This window comes from Leucoraja erinacea, unplaced genomic scaffold, assembly GCF_028641065.1.
Source record: "Leucoraja erinacea ecotype New England unplaced genomic scaffold, Leri_hhj_1 Leri_71S, whole genome shotgun sequence".
NCBI lineage: Eukaryota > Metazoa > Chordata > Chondrichthyes > Rajiformes > Rajidae > Leucoraja > Leucoraja erinaceus.
In genome coordinates this window covers 493,896-513,474 of record NW_026576641.1, presented here as the reverse complement: position 1 = coordinate 513,474, position 19,579 = coordinate 493,896, and the positions used below count along the sequence as shown (strand labels likewise).

The 19,579-nt window shown below is 48.3% G+C and overlaps 2 protein-coding genes across 2 annotated transcripts; one reads left to right on the top strand and one right to left on the bottom strand.

Moving 5' to 3' along the window:
* Nucleotides 1-1,612: 1,612 nt before the first annotated feature.
* Nucleotides 1,613-9,376, top strand: LOC129694598 (zinc-binding protein A33-like). The gene is made up of 6 exons (XM_055631326.1): nucleotides 1,613-2,058; nucleotides 2,149-2,244; nucleotides 2,487-2,720; nucleotides 3,949-3,971; nucleotides 4,070-4,185; nucleotides 8,646-9,376. Exons 1-6 carry the CDS (start codon nucleotides 1,648-1,650, stop codon nucleotides 9,173-9,175), a joined length of 1,410 nt encoding a protein of 469 aa, XP_055487301.1. The 5' UTR covers nucleotides 1,613-1,647; the 3' UTR covers nucleotides 9,176-9,376.
* Nucleotides 9,377-12,916: 3,540 nt separating this feature from the next.
* LOC129694591 (lymphotoxin-alpha-like) lies at nucleotides 12,917-18,855 on the bottom strand. Its single transcript, XM_055631318.1, has 4 exons — nucleotides 18,682-18,855; nucleotides 16,704-16,755; nucleotides 15,417-15,442; nucleotides 12,917-14,543 (listed from the first exon to the last, which is right to left on the bottom strand). The coding sequence occupies exons 1-4, from the start codon at nucleotides 18,853-18,855 to the stop codon at nucleotides 14,052-14,054; spliced, it is 744 nt and encodes a 247-aa protein (XP_055487293.1). The 3' UTR covers nucleotides 12,917-14,051.
* Nucleotides 18,856-19,579: the final 724 nt, after the last annotated feature.

The window sequence follows — 19,579 nt, the reverse complement described above, 5'->3', positions numbered from 1 at the left end:
TCTCCGGCGTGAGAGCGAGCGAGCGAGCGGACCCCGCGGCCGCCCGACCCACCCAGTCCCAGCGCTGCGTCTCCCCCGTGCCCGCGCACCACCGTCCGCTTCAATGGGAGCCGGCCAGCCGCGCTCGCTCCCGCGATCAGCCCTGTGCTCACCCGGGTCCTAGCGCCCGCCGCCTGCCTCCAACCGCTCAAGAAGCTCCACACGTCTCTTTAAGTCTCACTGACAACTTTAAAAAAAATATTTTAAATCGTTCTCAATGTCACGGGGGGGGGGGGGGGGGGGGGGGGGGGGGGGGGGGGGTTCAGAGAGAAGGGGGACCCGACCAGGTCCGTCACCCATTCCTTCTTTCCAGAGACGACTGCCAGTCCCGCTGAGTTACTCCAGCATTTCGTGTCGATCTTGAAGTTAAAAACACAGCTCTGTTAACAAACAGTACAGAGTGCAAGCGCTGTCACCTCATCCTGCAGGCGGGACGGACATACTGTGTGATGAGAGAATGGGTCGGCTGGGCTTGTATTCACTGGAATTTAGAAGGATGAGAGGGCGATATTCTCGAACAATATGACATTCTTAATGGATTTGGACAGGTTAGATGCAGGAAACATGTTGCCGATGTTGGGGGAGTCCAGAACCAGGGGTCACAGTTTAAGTATAAGGGGGAGGCCATTTACAACGGAGATGTGGACAAACTTATTCACCCAGAGAGTTGAGAATCTGTGGAATTCTCTGCCACAGAGGACAATGGAGGCCAATTCACTGGATGTTTTCAAGAGTTAGATATAGCTCTCAGGGCTAACGGAATCAAGGGATATGGGAGAAAAAGCAGGAACGGTGTACTGATTTTAGATGATCAGCCGTGACCATATTGAATGGCGGTGCCGTCTCGAGGGGCCGAATGGAATACTCCCGCACGTATTTTCTATGTTTCTATGACACGCTGAGTTACTACAGCACGTTGTGTCAGCCTAGAGTAATGGAATGATACAGTGTGGAAACAGGCCCTTCGGCCCAACTTGCCCACACCGGCCAACATGTCCCAGCTACACCATTCCCACCTGCCTGCGCTTGGTCCATATCCTCCCAAACCTGTCCTATCAATTTAACTGTTTATTTTTTAAACGATGGTATGGTCCCAGCCTAGACTACCTGCTCTGGTGTCTATCTGAAGAAGGGTCTCGACCGCAAACATCACCCATTCCTTCTCTCCAGAGATGCTGCCTGTCCCGCTGAGTTACTCCAGCTGTTTGTGCCTATATTCGTTTTAAACCAGCATCATCAGCAGTTCCTTCCTACACACACCTCCTCTGGCAGCCTGTTCCATACACCCAACATCGTTTGTGTGGAAAAGTTACCCCTCGGATTCTTAGCAACTTTTCCCCTTCACATTGAAACTTTGTCTGGTCCTCGATTCCCACACTCTGGGCTAGAGACTGCATCCAGCAAAATTCTCCGCTTTCGTCTATATTCAGGCCGGTTTCATGTCTAACTGACTCCTCCCTCGTGTGTGATTAGATGGGAGTGGCCAGGACACTGAACACTGAACACTCGCAGCCCAATAACATTCATTCCCCCGGGACGGCAGCGCGCGCAGTGGAAAACATTTTGAACCGGGAAGTGGAGGACTTAACAGAGAAGGGCGGACTTAACATGGCTGCGAAAGACAGGTTAGAGAGTTGGACCAAGGAGGCAGTTTGTCCCATCTGCCTGGATTCCTTCACCGATCCGGTGACGCTGGAGTGTGGGCACAACTTCTGCCGCTCCTGTATCACACAGAGTTGGGGCAGGGAGAGGAGAAACTCCTGCCCGGAATGTAGAGAGGTGTTTACAGGCCGCACCCTCAAGGTGAATCGGGCTTTGGGTAGACTGTTTGAGAAAGTTCGAACACTGAGCCTGAATCTGACAGAGAAGGAAAGTAAACTTCAGTGCGAGAAACATCAGGAAGAACTGAAGCTGTTTTGTGAAACGGACAAGAAACTGATCTGCCTGGTTTGTGCAGATGCGCGGGAACACAAGTCTCACAGCTTTATGCCGGTTAAAGAAGCTGTTGAAACCTACAAGGTACATGCAAACTGAATTTAATCACATCATTTTAATTCCATCTTTATTGTTCAACAGTTTAATTATCTGATTTTCAAATCGCAATCCCAGGATCAGGTGAAATCTTCCATCCAGTCTCTCACAAAAAAGGAATCAGGGATTCAACGAATGGAGCAGCAACAGAAACAGAAGATTTCTGGAGTTCTGGTGAGGCTTCCCAATTTTGATTTCCTGATCTTGTGTAGATTTGATCCCTGTGATGTGTGTAATAATAGGGCAGCGCAGTTACACAAGTAGTGCTGCTGTCTCCTAGTTCTGGTGAGCGGGTTCGACAAACTATTGAATTGTTAACGCAAGTAAAACAATGCACAGGGCAAATGTCACGGTCAAAGTCGTGAGGTAACACAACCAGTGACATTATATATTGTTCTTCACCTTTCATTTCACAGGAACAGTCACACAACCTTCAGTCCAAGATCACATCCCACTATGCTGAACTGCACCAGATTCTCACTGAGAAAGAGCAGCGCGCACTGGCAGATATCCGGGAGGACGAGAAGAAGATTCTAAATACAATGGAGAAAAATCTTGGAAAGATTCAAGACAATTTAAGTTCCATTCAGGAGAAACTCTTAAAGTTGCAGCAACAGCTTGATCAAAAAGACAGTCTGGTGTTTCTGAAGGTGAGGGGTTACACTATAGTTTGGTGAAGTGAAAGTGCACAGTCACAAAATGGTGGGTGACATTTCTGAAATAAATGCTGCATTTGCCAGTAATTCGGAACTGGGTAAATGTTCCTTCTGTTCCAGAGCTGTGCTGCTGTTGTTCCCAAACTAAAGGTCATCCTGCATAATCTGTGGGATCTCTGTACTGCCTGGAGTCTCCTTGGGATGAGTTACTGTGATCTTGTCACTGAGTTAGTGGCTGTTTGATATTCCTACAAAAGATCATGTGGAAAGTTTGTCGTACGTTCCTCTTTAGTGGGAAATAATTTTGTGGCGTTAACCCGATCTGTTGAAGGCAGCTTTGGTGAGACCACACCTAGAGTATTACGTACAGTTTTGGTCTCCAAGTCTGAGGAAAGACATTCTTGCCATAGAGGGAGTACAGAGAAGGTTCACCAGACTGATTCCTGGGATGTCAGGACTTTCATATGAAGAAAGACTGGATAGACTCGGCTTGTACACGCTAGAATTTAGAAGATTGAGAGGGCATCTTCTTGAAACGTACAAAATTCTTAAGGGGTTGGACAGGCTAGATGCAGGAAGATTGTTCCCGATGTTGGGGAAGTCCAGGACAAGGGTTCACAGTTTAAGGATAAAGGGGAAATCCTTTAGGACCGAGATGAGAAAAACATTTTTCACACAGAGAGTGGTGAATCTCTGGAACTCTCTGCCACAGAAGGTAGTTGAGGCCAGTTCATTGGCTATATGTAAGAGGGGTAGATGTGGCCCTAGTGGCTAAAGGGATCAGGGGGTATGGAGAGAAGGCAGGTTCAGGATACTGAGTTGGATGATCAGCCATGATCATATTGAATGGTGGTGCAGGCTCGAAGGGCCGAATGGCCTACTCCTGCACTTATTTTCTGTGTTTCTATGCACTTAATCAACCCCTGTGATTTATCCCCCTTAACATGCTTTAAGGTCGCCAGCACTTAAAGGGACCTATTCTATCCTAAATTATCATTTTGCTCTTAAAGGGACCAAGTCTCCGCCTAGTTATTATTTTGCTGTTAATACACTTGTAGAATCTCGACGGCAATATCCAATTTCATTGTCTCTGTGACAATGACAATATATGTTGGGCAATGGAACATTTCTGGGGTTTGTTGTAATTTGTGTGAAAATCCTGCTGTCGGGATGTGGATGTCCCGTCTCAGTCTACTCAAGATTTGTGTTTTATTTCTTGCAGGAGGAAGCTGGTAGGAAGAGGAGGTAAGACATGATCTTGCCTGATACACTGCATGTTTGTGTAGAACAGCTGAAAAAAATTGTTGAGGCTCAGTTGATAACCAGCTGCTAAATATTTGCAGGGTTAGTGATGAAGAGAAAACACTCTCAGTGACAGACGCTGCCTTGCCGATTGAAAAATACGATCCCCACTTTTTGATGAACATGCTGTGGAGAGAAACATCTGCCATTAAGCGAGGTAAAACATGTCCATTTTCATCTCTTCCTGTTTATAATGTATTTTAGTAACACACGTGCAAACATTGCCAAGAGATATTGTATTCGACTCCAACACCTCCTAAGGCAGCTATCTCTCCACCATCCAGTGCCTGAAAACATTGCCGTTCAAGAACATTGTAGACTTTACCTTCACAACTTAAACTGATGCCCTCGAACTTTACAAAATTGTTTGTGACTTTGACAACCTTCCCCGATATCCACAATGTCTGAGTCTTCCACAGACTTACTAATCACACCTCATGCATTCACATCCAAGTCATGAACATATAACATAAACAGCAATGGTTGCAGCACCGATCTCTGCTGCACTCCACCAGTCACAGATCTCCAGGCAGAAAAATCATCCTTCTACCGCTACCTTCCACCTCCAACCACCAAGCCAATTGTGGATCCATTTCACCAGCTCGCCTTGGATCCCACCTGCCTTCGCTTTCTGGACCAGCCTTACATGCGCAACATTGTCAAGTCCCTCAGTGAAGTTCATATATTGGTTCACAATGAGATCAGTGTGTTCTCAGTTGTACACACCCATCAAATCAACCCGTGAATCCCATCTTTCAGCGACCCCACGACCACAAGTCTCCACCCATTCTGTCTAACACCCGATTATTCAACCTCTGCTTCCTTCCATGGTCCAAGCCTCCCCTCCCCCTCTCTCTCACCCTCCACTCAAAGAAACAGGGGCAGGTCATCTGGCCCCTCATGTCTCCCCCCCATTCACTATGATCATGGTGATTCCTCCCCACGCCTCTATCTCCTCTTTAACAACCTCAAATTTCCAAATTACCATTGGGGGTCCTTGTTCATACAAGATACAAGATACAAGATACAATTTATTTGTCATTTGGACCCCTTGAGGTCCAAACGAAATGCCGTTTCTGCAGCCATACATTACAAACAAATAGACCCAAGACACAACATAATTTACAGAAACATGCATCACATTGCTGTGATGGAAGGCCAAATAAACTTATCTCTCCACTGCACTGCCCCCCCCCCTGCCCCCCCCCCCCCCCCCGATGTCAGAGTCAAAGTCAAAGCCTCAGGCGATGGCGATGGCGATTGTCCCGCGGCCATTAAAGCCACGCCGGGTGGTGCGAGGTCGCACACCGGGTTCTTGATGTTAGAGCCCCCGGCGTGCCCTCGCAGAGTCCCGCGGCCATTCCAAGCAGCGCGGGGCGGTGCTGTAAGGCCCCGCTCCAGGAGCTCTTCAACCCCGCAACTCAGGCGGGAGAAGTCACCGTTGCGGGAGCCCTGAAAAGCGGTCTCCCACCAGGGACCCGCGGGCTCCCGGTGCCACCGTCCGCCAGACCCGCAGTTGCAGCCTCCGAATCTCCAGAGGTCGGGCCGCAGCAGCAGCAGCGCTCCACCACCGCTCCACCCGCTCTGGACTCGGCCAGCTCCGCGATGGTGAGGTGAGTAGTCAGCACCAGAGCCCCCGGTCTTCCTGTTGGAGGCCGCTCCTCGTTGCAGCCCCAACGACAACGGAGACCCAACAAAGAAAAGGTCGGGTCTCCCATGCAGGGAGAGATTTAAAAGTTACCCCCTCACTCCCACACCCCCACCCCCCCACACACATACCCCAACAAAAAAATAACAAAAACTACATTAAAAAATAGACAAAAAATAATAAAAACGCAGATGGGCTGCAGAGGCCGCTGCTGACGAGAGTCGCGCCGCCTACCACATAGAAACATAGAAAATAGGTGCAGGAGTAGAGGCCATTCGGCCCTTCGAGCCTGCACCGCCATTCAATATGATCGTGGCTGATCATCCAACTCATTATCCCGTACCTGCCTTCTCTCCATACCCTCTGATCCCCTTAGCCACAAGGGCCACATCTAACTCCCTCTTAAATATAGCCAATGAACTGGCCTCGACTACCCTCTGCGGCAGAGAGTTCCAGAGATTCACCACTTTCTGTGTGAAAAAAGTTCTTCTCATCTCGGTTTTAAAGGATTTCCCCCTTATCCTGAAGCTGTGACCCCTTGTCCTGGACTTCCCCAACATCGGGAGCAATCTTCCTGCATCTAGCCTGTCCAACACCTTAAGAATTTTGTAAGTTTCTATAAGATCCCCTCGCAATCTCCTAAATTCTAGAGAGTATAAACCAAGTCTATCCAGTCTTTCTTCATAAGACAGTCCTGACATCCCAGGAATCGGTCTGGTGAACCTTCTCTGCACTCCCTCTATGGCAATAATGTCCTTCCTCAGATTTGGAGACCAAAACTGTACGCAATACTCCAGGTGTGGCCTCACCAAGACCCTGTACAACTGCAGTAGAACCTTCCTGCTCCTATACTCAAATCCTTTTGCTATGAAAGCTAACATACCATTCGCTTTCTTCACTGCCTGCTGCACCTGCATGCCTACTTTCAATGACTGGTGCACCATGACACCCAGGTCTCGCTGCATCTCCCCTTTTCCTCATCGGCCACCATTTAGATAATAGTCTGCTTTCCTGTTTTTGCCACCAAAATGGATAACCTCACATTTATCCACATTATACTGCATCTGCCAAACATTTGCCCACTCACCCAGCCTATCCAAGTCACCTTGCAGTCTCCTAGCATCCTCCTCACAGCTAACACTGCCCCCCAGCTTAGTGTCATCCGCAAACTTGGAGATATTGCCTTCAATTCCCTCATCCAGATCATTAATATATATTGAAAATAGCTGAGGTCCCAGCACTGAGCTTGCGGTATCCCACTAGTCACTGCCTGCCATTGTGAAAAGGATCCGTTTACTCCTACTCTTTGCTTCCTGTTTGCCAGCCAGTTCTCTATCCACATCAATACTGAACCCCCAATGCTGTGTACTTTAAGTTTGTATACTAATCTCTTATGTGGGACCTTGTCGAAAGCCTTCTGGAAGTCCAGATACACCACATCCACTGGTTCTCCCCTATCCACGCTACTAGTTACATCCTCGAAAAATTCTATAAGATTCGTCAGACATGATTTACCTTTCGTAAATCCATGCTGACTTTGTCCAATGATTTCACCACTTTCCAAATGTGTTGCTATCCCATCTTTAATAACTGACTTTAGCAGTTTCCCCACTACCGATGTTAGACTAACTGGTCTGTAATTCCCCGTTTTCTCTCTCCCTCCCTTCTTAAAAAGTGGGGTTACATTTGCTACCCGCCAATCCTCAAGAACTACTCCAGAATCTAAAGAGTTTTGAAAGATTATTACTAATGCATCCACTATTTCTGGAGCTACTTCCTTAAGTACTCTGGGATGCAGCCTATCTGGCCCTGGGGATTTATCGGCCTTTAATCCATTCAATTTACCCAACAGCACTTCCCGGCTAACCTGGATTTCACTCAATTCCTCCAACTCATTTGACCCGCGGTCCCCTGCTATTTCCGTCAAATTATTTATGTCTTCCTTAGTGAAGACGGAACCAAAGTAGTTATTCAATTGGTCCGCCATATCCTTGTTCCCCATGATCAACTCACCTGTTTCTGACTGCAAGGGACCTACATTTGTTTTAACTAATCTCATTATTATCACATATCTATAAAAACCTTTGCAGTCAGTCATGCGCACATCAGTCAATGAAAGTAAGCATGCAGGTACAGCAGGCAGTGAAGAAAGCGAAAGGCATGTTGGCCTTTATAACAAGAGGCGTTCAGTATAGGAGCAAAGAGGCCCTGCAGTTGTACAGAGCCCTAGTGAGACCACACCTGGAGTATTGTGTGCAGTTTTGGTCCCCTAATTTGAGGAAGGACATTCTTGCTATTGAGGGAGCCCAGCGTAGGTTCACCAGGTTAATTCCCAGGATAGCGGAAATTAGGGGCCACACACAGAACCAGGGGCCACACACAGTTTAAGAATAAGGGGTAAGCCATTTAGAATGGAGACGAGGAAACACTTTTTCTCACAGAGAGTTGTGAGTTTGTGGAATTCTCTGCCTCAGAGGGCGGTGGAGGCCGGTTCTCTGGATACTTTCAAGAGAGAGCTAGATAGGGCTCTTAAAAATAGCGGAGTTAAGGGATATGGGGAGAAGGCAGGAACGGGGTACTGATTGGGGATGATCAGCCATGATCACATTGAATGGTTGAAGGGCCGAATGGCCTACTGCTGCACCTATTGTCTATTATCTATAGTCACTCACCTCAATATCCTCTTGCTCCAATCTGCCTCCACATGTGAATAGGCCGCTTCATTCCTCCATCCCCACCGCAATCCTCGCAATCCTCCTCACTCTCCGCACTCGTCCTCCCCGTCCACCCTCCCCCACCTCACGAAATTCCCCTCTCCATCCCTGGATAAAAACACATTAGAGATGTCTATTGTCCACCCGATGTGGTTGTGGGTGAAACCCCGGGCAAGGTGTCAGTTGTCCGCCCGCCTGTGCCCGAGTCTCCCCCCGACCCCCGGGGACTCTCTGATTCTCTGCTTCTCCCCCCAGTCTCCGTCACCCTGGATGTGGAAACAGCGCATGCGCGGCTCGAGGTGTCTGAGGATCGGAAGAGTGTGAGATGGACCGGGACCGTGAGGAGTCTCCCTGACACCGGGAAGAGGTTTACAGTCAGGCCGTGTGTGCTGGGATCGGAGGGATTCACATCGGGGAGACATTACTGGGAGGTGGAGGTGGCGGGGAGTGAGTGGTGGAGTCTGGGAGTCGCCGCAGAGTCTGTGGAGAGGAAGAGACGGGTCACACTGAGCCCGGAGACTGGAGTCTGGAGCATCAGGCGGTGTGGTGACGTGTTTGTTGCAGATACCGACCCTCCATCCCCTCTCCCCGCCCGTCCCATCCCCGGGAGGGTGGGAGTTTATCTCAGTTACGAGTCCGGGACAGTTTCATTTTACGACGCGGACACCAAGTCCCATCTCCACACCTTCACTGGGAATAAATTCACGGAGAAACTTTATCCTTTCTTCTGGCCTTGGGATGAAAACTGGCTGAGAATCTGCTCCGGTTCCGCTCCGGGTGTGTAAAAGGGTCGGGTCCCGGGACCGGCGTCAGGAGCGGGGCTCAGGGGCTGTGGGGCAGAAACCCGGTGGACAACAGGTCGGCGCTGAACGAACGGCTCCCATTTAATCCCCAAATTCCACGTCGTGAAACAAACCCCAGTGAGCGCGGAAATAAAACCAGGGGGAATGTAAATGTGGGAAGAGTGAAATAAACAGTGAACTGTGTCTCTCTGGGTCCCTCATTTCTCCGTTCCTCCTGTCTCTCCCTCTGTCTGCTCCTTGTCTGGATCCGAGATTCCTTGTCTCCATTTCTCTCTCTAGATTTCCGAGGATGTTGCCAAAACTAGAGCCACTGAGCTATAGGGAGAGGTTGAGTAGACTGGGTCTCTATTCCATGGAGCGCAGGAGGATGAGGGGTGATCTTATAGATGTGTATAATATCATGAGAGGAATAGATGCACAGAGTCTCTTGCCCACAGTAGGTGAATCGAGGACCAGAAGACAACGGTTTAAGGAGAAGGGGGAAGGATTTATTAAGAATTTTCACACAGAGGGTGGTGCGTGTATGGAACAAGCTGCGGGAGGAGGTAGTTGAGGCAGAGACTATCCCAAAGATTAGACTGGTACATAGATAGACAATAGACAAAAGGCGCAGGGGTAGGCCATTCGGCCCTTCGAGCCAGCATGACTACAATCAGTACCCCGTTCCTGCCTTCTCCCCATATCCCCTGACTCCACTATCTTTAAGAGCCCTATCTCACTCTCTCTTGAAAGTATCCAGAAAACCGGCCTCCATCGCCCTCTGAGGCAGAGAATTCCACAAACTCACAACTCTCTGTGTGAAAAAGTGTTTCCTCATCTCTGTCCAAAATGGCTTACCCCTTATTCTTAAGCTGTGTGTGTGGCCCCTGGTTCTGGATTCCCCCAACATCAGGAACATGTTTCCTGCCTCTGGAGTGTCCAAACTCTGAATAAGCGTATACGTGTCAATAATATGACCTCTCATCCTAAACTCCAGAGTGTACAAGCCCAGCTGCTCAATTCTCTCAGCATATGACAGTCCCGCCATCCCGGGAATTAACCTTGTAAACCTACGCTGGGCTCCCTCAATAGCAAGAATGTCCTTCAAATTTGGAGACCAAAACTGCACGCAATACTCCAGGTGTGGTCTCACTAGGGCCCTGTACAACTCCAGAAGGGCCCTATTCTATTGCTGTTATACTCAACTCCTCTTGTTATAAAGGCCAACATGCCATTGGCTTTCTTCACTGCCTGCTGTACCTGCATGCTTACTTTCATAGACTGATGAACAAGGACACCCAGATCCCGTTGTATTTCCCCTTTTCCCAACTTATCACCATTTAAATAGTAATCTGCCTTCCAGTTTTTGCTACCAAAGTGGATAACCTCATCTACCCCAGAGATGGGAGAGCTGCCTCACCCTCTGAGTTACTCCAGCATTTTTTAAATTTTTTTTAATTTATTTTTTATTGGAGGAATAAAAATCACAGCACATCTAACATATGGCATTACATTTCCCTCCATTTTGTTTTTTTATAAATAATAATAACAAAATAACCCTAACCCACCGTCCCTAAACAACCCTTGGCAGCTTATTATTTCACAATACAAATATATCACAAAATCAAATAGAAAGATAGAAAATAGGTGCAGGAGGAGGCCATTCGGCCCTTCGAGCCAGCACCACCATTCAATGTGATCATGGCTGATCGTCCCCAATCAATAACCTGTACCTGCCTTCTCCCCATATCCCTCGTCTCCACTAGCCCCTGGAGCTCTATCTAACTCTCTCTTAAATCCATCCAATGATTTGGCCTCCACTGCCCTCTGTGGCAGGGAATTCCACAAATCTCAACTCTCTGGGTGAAAAAGTTTTTTCTCACCTCAGTCTTAAATGGTCTCCCCTTTATTCTAAGACTGTGTGTGGCCCCTGGTTCCGGACTCGCCCAACATTGGGAACATTTTTCCTGCTTCTAGCTTGTCCAGTCCTTTTATAATTTTATATGTTTCTATAATAACCCCCCCCCCCCCCCTCATCCTTCTAAACTCCAGTGAATACAAGCCCAGTCTTTTCAATCTTTCCTCATGTGACAGACAATCAAGTGCCCTCAGTCAATAGGCAGGTGCTTTTGATGGTTGGGGGGGTGGGGGTGGCTGTAGCCATGATGGACCGGGCTGAGTCTACCACTCTCCGCAGCCTTGCATAGAGAAGATGTTGCAGGTGTTGGAAGCAAACATCTGCCTCACCTGAAAACTAACTGCACACCTCCACCAACGAACACACGTTGGCAATGAAATGCTGAAAATGTCTGAAGAAGGGTTTCGGCCCGAAACGTTGCCTATTTCCTTCGCTCCATAGATCCTGCTGCACCTGCTGAGTTTCTCCAACACGTTTGTGTACCTGCCTCACCTGAAACCTCACTGCACACCTCCACCAACTAAACACACGTTGGCAATCCCGATTTCTACCGGCTGGAGGTGCTGTCGAGCCGTGGGAAATTATCCCTGCATGAAGTCGCAGTCCCGCTCTCCGACGCCTGGTGGCGGTGTTGGACCGCATCTGAAGGAGGGCGCAGCGGTGGAGATGCTGCCACATGGTCCCGAGTTCGATCCCGGGGACGGGCGCTGTCTGCACGGGGTTAGCATGTTTTTTTGGAAACATAAAAAATAGGTGCAGGAGTAGAGGCCATTCGGCCCTTCGAGCCTGCACCGTCATTCAATATGATCATGGCTGATCATCCAACTCAGTATCCCATCCCTGCCTTCTCTCCATACCCCCTGATCCCTTTAGACACAAGGGCCACACCTAACTCCCTCTTAAATATAGCCAATGAACTGTGGCCTCAACTACCTTCTGTAGCAGAGAATTCCATAGATTCACCACTCTCTGTGTGAAAAATGTTTTTCTCATCTTGGTCCCAAAAGATTTCCCTCTTATCCTTAAACTGTGGCCCCTTGTTCTGGACTTCCCCAACATCGGGAACAATCTTCCTGCATCTAGCCTGTCCAACCCTTAAGAGGTCCCATGACCGCGTGGGTTTTTTCCGGGTTTCTCCCACGCTCCAAAGACGTACAGGTTTGTAGGGTAATTAGTTTTGGTGTAAAATTGAAAATTGTGTCAAAAGTGCAGGATAGGGCTAGTGTCCAGGGATCGCTGGTCGGCGTGGACTCGGCGGGCAAACGGGGCCTGTTTCAGCGCTATATCTCCAAGCACCAAACCAAACTCGAACAGCCATGAACCACTTCCTCTCCCAGCTTCCTACCTCTCACCCCCCACCCCCCACCCCCTCAGCCTCTGTCCCTGGGCTCAATTCAGGACTATAGAAACATAGACAATAGGTGCAGGAGTAGACCATTCGGCCCTTCGAGCCAGCACCGCCATTCAATATGATCATCCAACTCAGTATCCTGTACCTGCCTTCTCTCCATACCCCCTGATCCCTTTAGCCACAAGGGCCACATCTAACTCCCTCTTAAATATAGCCAATGAACTGTGTGTCCTCAACTACCTTCTGTGGCAGAGAATTCCACAGATTCACCACTCTCTGTGTGAAAAATGTTTTTCTCGCTATATGACCAACCTCAACAGGAATCAGTTAAGAGGAAAAATATTACTTTTATTAATAGTCTGACAATAATTATATAAATAGAATAAATAACAATATAATTGCAACAATTAATAAATACATTCAAGTAATAATTTAAATCAATATGATACATCAAGATACAGATTTTGATATCTATAGACATCTTTAAAACAGATGAGACTTTTTCCTGTATTAATTCTATACTCTGGTGATTGCCACAGTTGACATGTGACTTTGGGTTGAGGTTCTCACTGGGTGAGATGGGACTTGTTCTCCCCAGGGTCATCGCCTGATGATTGAAGATGGACATCTCGGGTGCCTTCGAGAAGGTGTTGACTCCATTGGAGCCGACAGATTTAGGTATTCCAGAGGGATGGATAGAAGCAGCTGGGCATCCCATGGGAGAAAAAAACCCAGCCACAGAGAGTAGACCCAAATGACAATTTTTTTGAGTGGAGAGCTGACTCATATCGTTCACAGATATTTTTAGTCTGCTGGATGGCAACTAATTACAAATAACAAATGTTGCAACTTCCCCCCACACCATGACCAAATTAGCGATTTGGAAAGTAGCGCGTATGACTGGGTCCACCCACCAACCAGGAATCTCAGGGCCTTAGCAGGCACTTGGTCATTGAGGGAACCCATAGAGGTCCAACATAGGGGACCGACCGAGTCTGGAGAAGGTCCAGACCCAAAACGTGGCTTCATCCATGTCCTCCAGAGATGCTGCCTGCCCTGCTGAGTTACTCCAGCATTTTGTGTTTTACAGGGAGAGAGATTGCAATGCCCAGTCCCCTCAAGGATCAACAACTGGTCATAAAGCTAAACAGCCTGAATATCAGACCTGATACTTTGTTTAGTAGATATTAGAATAGGGGTGGGGAGATTGCAACCTTCACGTCGTCCACGAATAGAATCAACCTGGCTTGCCCAATCAATTAAGATCGAATAGAACAAGTTGTAAGACAATTTTAGGCTGTGCACGCCATACGCAACAAGAATATATTAGAACTATCTGCGTAATTACCCTAAAGAATATCTGTTACAACAAGAACAAAAAACGAATTTAATACAAAATTAACATTTAACCATTAAAAATAAAAACCTGCTTACATTGGACTTAAACCAAGCATTGAATGCCCAAAAGGCTACTGTATAGGACAATGTGCCCCATTGTGTGTTTGACAATAGACAATAGACAATAGGTGCAGGAGTAGGCCATTCGGCCCTTCGAGCCAGCATTGCCATTCAAACTGTTGTCTTTCAGTCGAAAAATCGCACCTAGTTGCTCACAAGGCGAATATACCAAAGAAGGTTTTCCCATGAGCAATGTCCACAAAGCTCACCACCTTCTCAGTAACTCTGGAGTAGATCTGGTCTCCCTCCAGGAAGTGGAAGATGGCTCCCTGGTAGGATGTCTTGTACCATGTTTCGCCGTGAGGGCCGTAGTCGCAGACGGACTTGATGGCCTTCAGGAGCAGATTCTCTTCTGGGTAGCTGGCCGAGAGCGAGGAGATGTTGTGGCTCAGGTAGATGGGTTCCTCCTTGCAGCCTTTGCCATGAAAGACCGCCTGGGTGTAGACAAAGTACTGCCCGGCGGTCCGGATCACCAGCCCGTTGTTCTCGAAACCTATTCCTTCTGTTAGTGTGGAGTCTGTCTCGTCCTGCCAGACAACCTCTTTGCCTTCGATGATACTCGTTGCTGTGAGAGAGGGAGAGGCACCGTGAGCATGGATGAATGAATGGATGATTGCATGAATGAATGTGTAAATGAATGAGTGAATGATGAATGAGTGAATGAATGAGTGATTGAATGAATGAATGAGTGAATGATGAATGAGTGAATGATTGAGTGCTTGAATGAATGAAATGAATGAATGAATGCATGATGAATGAATGAATGATTGAATGATTGAATGAATGAATGATTGAATGTGTGAATGAATGTGTGAATGGACGAATGTGTGAATGAATGGGTGAACGAGTGAATGAATGGGTGAATGAATGGGTGAATGAATGTACGAGTGAATGCATGATTGAATGAATGACTGAATTAGTGAATGAGTGAATGACCGAATGTGTGAATGAATGAACGAGTGAGTGTATGATGAGTGCATGAATAAATGAATGTGAATGGATGTGAGTGAATGAATGAGTGAATGATTGAATGAATGATTGAGTGAATGCATGAGTGAATGATGAATGAATAAATGAGTGAATGTATGAATGATGAGTGAATGTATGAGTGAATGAATGAGTGAATGAATGAATTAATGAACGAATGAATGAGTGAATGATGAGTGAGTGAATGAATTAATGAACGAATTAGTGAATGTAGGAATGAATGAGCGAATTAATGAATATGTGAATGTGTGAATAAATGAGTGAATGGAAAAATGAATGAATACTTCATGGTCACGTGTGCAAAGTCAACTGAAGCTATATGCTTTCATGCCTAAAGTATGAATAATCGCCACATAAAGGACGCCGAAAAAGTTACCCACGCAGGGTCTTCCGTTGTTCTTCCCCCCTCCCCCCCCCTTCCCCACCCCCTCCTCGGGTCCTCCCCCCCCCCCCCCCCCCTCACTGCCCGCCGCTGCCCGCTGCCTCTCACCTGTGACATGGGCAGCTATGTTCGACCTCTTCGCGTTTACCACTTCCTTCACGATCCGTTCGAGATCTGGTTGGGAAGAAAGCAGGAGGATTAGTTGTGGTGTCGCCTTCACCCGATAATTGAACGAAACGCACGTGTGTGTGTGTGTGTGTGTGTGTGTGTGTGTGGGGGGGGGGGGTAAGAGAGAAGCGAAAATAGGAGTGGCTGAGGGAAGATAGACACAAAAAAGCTGGAGTAACTCAGCGGGACAGGCAGCGTCTCAGGAGAGAAGGAATGGGAGACGTTTCGGGTCGAGACCCTTCTTCAGACAAGGAAGAAGTGAGAATAGACAGCAGACAATAGACAACAGGTGCAGGAGGAGGCCATTCGGCCCTTCGAGCCAGCACCACCATTCAATGTGATCATGGCTGATCATCCCCAATCAGTACCCCGTTCCTGCCTTCTCCCCATATCCCCTGACTCCACTGTCTTTAAGAACCATATCTAGCTCCCTCTTGAAAATATCCAGAGAACCGGCCTCCACCGCTCCACTGATCAAGAATCTATCTATCTCTGCCTTAAAAACGAGGCAGAGAATCCCACAGACTCACAACTCTCTGTGTGAAAAAGTGTTTTCTCATCTCCGTTCGAAATGGCTTACCCCTTATTCCTAAAAGGGGAAATGGGGCTGGAACCATGATGGATTGGACTGGGCAGGAAAGAGAGAGACCGTATAACCATATAACAATTACAGCACGGAAACAGGCCCTCTCGGCCCTTGTAGTCCGTGACGAACACTTACTCTCACCTAATCCCATCTACCTGCACTCAGACCATAACCATCCATTCCTTTCCCGTCTATATACCTAGCCAATTTATTTTTAAATTATAAAATCGAACCTGCCTCCACCACTTCCACTGGAAGCTCATTCCACACAGCTACCACACTCTGAGTAAAGAAGTCCCCCCTCATGTTACCCCTAAACTTCTGTCCCTTAATTCTCAAACCATGTCCTCTTGTTTGAATCTTCCCTACTCTCAATGGGAAAAGCTTATCCACGTGTACTCTGTCTATCCCTCTCATCATTTTAAAGAGCTCTATCAAGTGTTCCCTTAACCTTCTGCGCTCCAAAGAATAAAGACCTAACTTGTTCAACCTTAGTTGCTGAAACCCAGGCAACATTCCAGTAAAGGGGCAGCGAAAGAAAGGACGCAAACGATACTAGGAACCTGGAGAGTGAGCAGCAAGTCGGTGGCGGGGAGGGGAGGGGGGGGGGGGGGGGGGGGGGTTAGACAGCGCTGGAGGGAGGGGAGCCACTCTGTGTGTGTGTGTATAAGGTACACTCACCGTTACTTGTCTGGAAGCTTGCAGATGCGATCTCCGAGCTCTGCACCGCGTCCTGTGGAAAACGAGACAGTGTTAAAATACGTAATTTTGCCCAGATGGACCCCCCTGCCCCTTCTAGCCCGGGTCTGCAGGACACAGGCCGTGTTTGGACAGGGCCAAACCCGTGACAAACAGCTGGTCTTCAACGGGACTCGCGTTAGAGAAGCCTCGAAAGCATTTGATCCATTTCCCCTCCAGGATTAAAGGATTCTCAATACAAACTTACAGAATTCTCTCATTCACCGAGGGGGGAAATAAATTGTGTGGTTCAATTTTACCCAAGCCATTTAACCCACAAACCTGTACGTCTTTGGGGTGCGGGATAAAAGTATATTTAAGAGGCTTCTTATTCAGATAAGGCTTAAAATAAGAGGGTGGCGGTGTGTGTGTGTGTGTTGTGTGTGTGTGGGGGGGAGTTTAAGAGGGACCTCAGGAGCAGTTATTTTCACTGCGAGGTTATCTGGAATGAGCTGCCAGAGGAAGCTATACAGGTTGATACAATTCAATTTTAGTTTAGTTTAGAGATACAGCGCGAAAACAGGCCCTTCGGCCCACCGGGTCCGTCCGCGCCGACCAGGGATCCCCGCACACTAACACTATCCTACACACACTAGGGACAATTTTTACATTTACACCAAGGCCACTTAAACTACAAACCTGTACGTCTTTGGAGTGTGGGAGGAAACCGAAGATCTCGAGGTCATGGGGAGAACGAACAAACTCCGTACAGACAGCACCCGTAGTCGGGATCGAACCCGGGTCTCCGGCGCTGCATTCGCTGTGAGGCAGCAACTCTACCGCTGCGCCACCGTGACCGCCCGAGGATTGGGATTGTAATATTTTAAAATGCATTCGTACGTATGGATAGGAAAGGTTTAGACAACTATGGGCCTAATGGAATTAGCCAATATGCCTACTTGGTCGGCATGGACAAGGCGGGCCGAAGGGCCAGTCTCCGTAGTGTTCACGATGTAACTTGATGTCATAGGAGTAGAATTGTGCCCTTTGGCCCGCCTCCGCCATTCAATCGTGGCTGATCTATCTTTCCCCACACAACCCCATTCTCCTGCCTTCTCCCCATCTCAATAGACAATAGACAACAGGTGCAGGAGTAGACCATTCGGCCCTTCGATCCAGCGCCGCCATTCAAGTGATAATGGCTGATTATCCCCAATCAGTACCCCGTTCCTGCCTTCTCCCCATATCCCCTGACTCCACTATCTTTAAGAGCCCTAGCTAACTCTCTCTTGAAAGCATCCAGAGAACCGGCCCCCACCTGAGGCAGAGAATTCCACAGACTCACAACTCTCTGAGTGAAACCCCCCTGACAGAATCTATCTATCCTGGTTTAAAAAAATATCCATTGACTTGGGCTCCACCACCCTCTGACTAAAGAAATTCATCCTCATCTCCTTTTTTTCTGAGGCTGTGCCCTCTGGTCCTAGACTCTCTCGCTGGCAGAGTTAAAGCACTGCAGTTGCTGGTTTACAAAGACAGCCACAAAGTGCCGGAGTAACTCAGCGATTCGAGGAAGCATCTCAGATTGGCTACATTTCTGGACGGGACCCTTCTTCAAGTAACGGGCCGGTAGAGTTGCCGCCTCGCAGCGCCAGAGATCCGGGTTCGATCCCGACCACGGGTGCTGTCTGTACGGAGTTTGCAAGTTCTCACAGTGACCCGCGTGGGTTTTCTCCGGTTGCTCCGGTCCCCTCCCACACTCTAAAGACGTACGGGTTTCTAGGTTAAATGGCCTAGGTAACATTGTAAATTGTCTCCCGAAGTGTGTGTGTGTGTGTAGGGATCGCTGGTCGGCGCGGACTCGCTGGGCCGAAGGGCCTGTTTCCGCGCTGTATGTCTAAGCAAAGCTAAGCTAAGATTGTTGTGGGGGGGAGCGGGGCGAGAGTAGGGGGCGAACGATCACTCTAACTCTGTCACTTACCACGTATGTTGGGACTGCCTTCATCTGATGGAGTATGGTGTAGGTAGCGAGGGCCACCAAGGCGAGGAGCGTCAGGGCGCACAGAGACTGCCAGAAGCAGCCTCTACCCCTCGATTCTCTGACCACCACGATAGTCCCCTTCTCCGCGTCCAGCGACATCTTGTCTTGTTCCATGCTCGTTGTGTAGAAAGTTCGCTGCTGCTTCTCCCTCGTCGCCTCTCTGCCTGTCTCTCGAGTCCGTTTGTGTGAGCTTGTGTGTATGTGTTCGGTCACAGCAGACCCACTCCTTATATACGCTGGGACTTGGAAAGAAAAAAAGATACAAGGGGAGGCGTGATGTAATCGGAAAGGGAAGCTCTTTGAGGAATGGAAATTAGATACAGAGACAGAGACAGAGAGAATGACCATGTAACTCTCGGCCCGCCTACAAGTTTCCTCTCTACACTCCACAGAAGAGTTTCACGGCGTCCCATCGTCATGAGGTTAGTTTAGTCTAGTTTAGAGATACAGCGCGGAAACAGGCCCTTCGGCCCACCGAGTCCGCACTAGCCAGCCATCCCCAGGCACTTACAAAATCCTAAATTGAGGAAGGGCATTCTTGCTGGTGGACAAAAAATGCTGGAGACACTCAGCGGGCGAGGCAGCATCAATGGGGCGAAGGAAATAGGCAACGTTTCGGGTCGAGACCCTTCTTCAGACATTTTTGCTATTGAGGGAGTGCAGCGTAGGTTCACCAGGTTAATTCCCGGGATGGCGGGACTGTTATATGCTGAGAGAATGGAGCGGCTGTGCTTGTCTGGAGTTTAGAAGGATGAGAGGATATCTTATTGAAACATATAACATTATTAAGGGTTTGGACACGCTAGAGGCAGGAAACATGTTCCCAACCAGATACAAC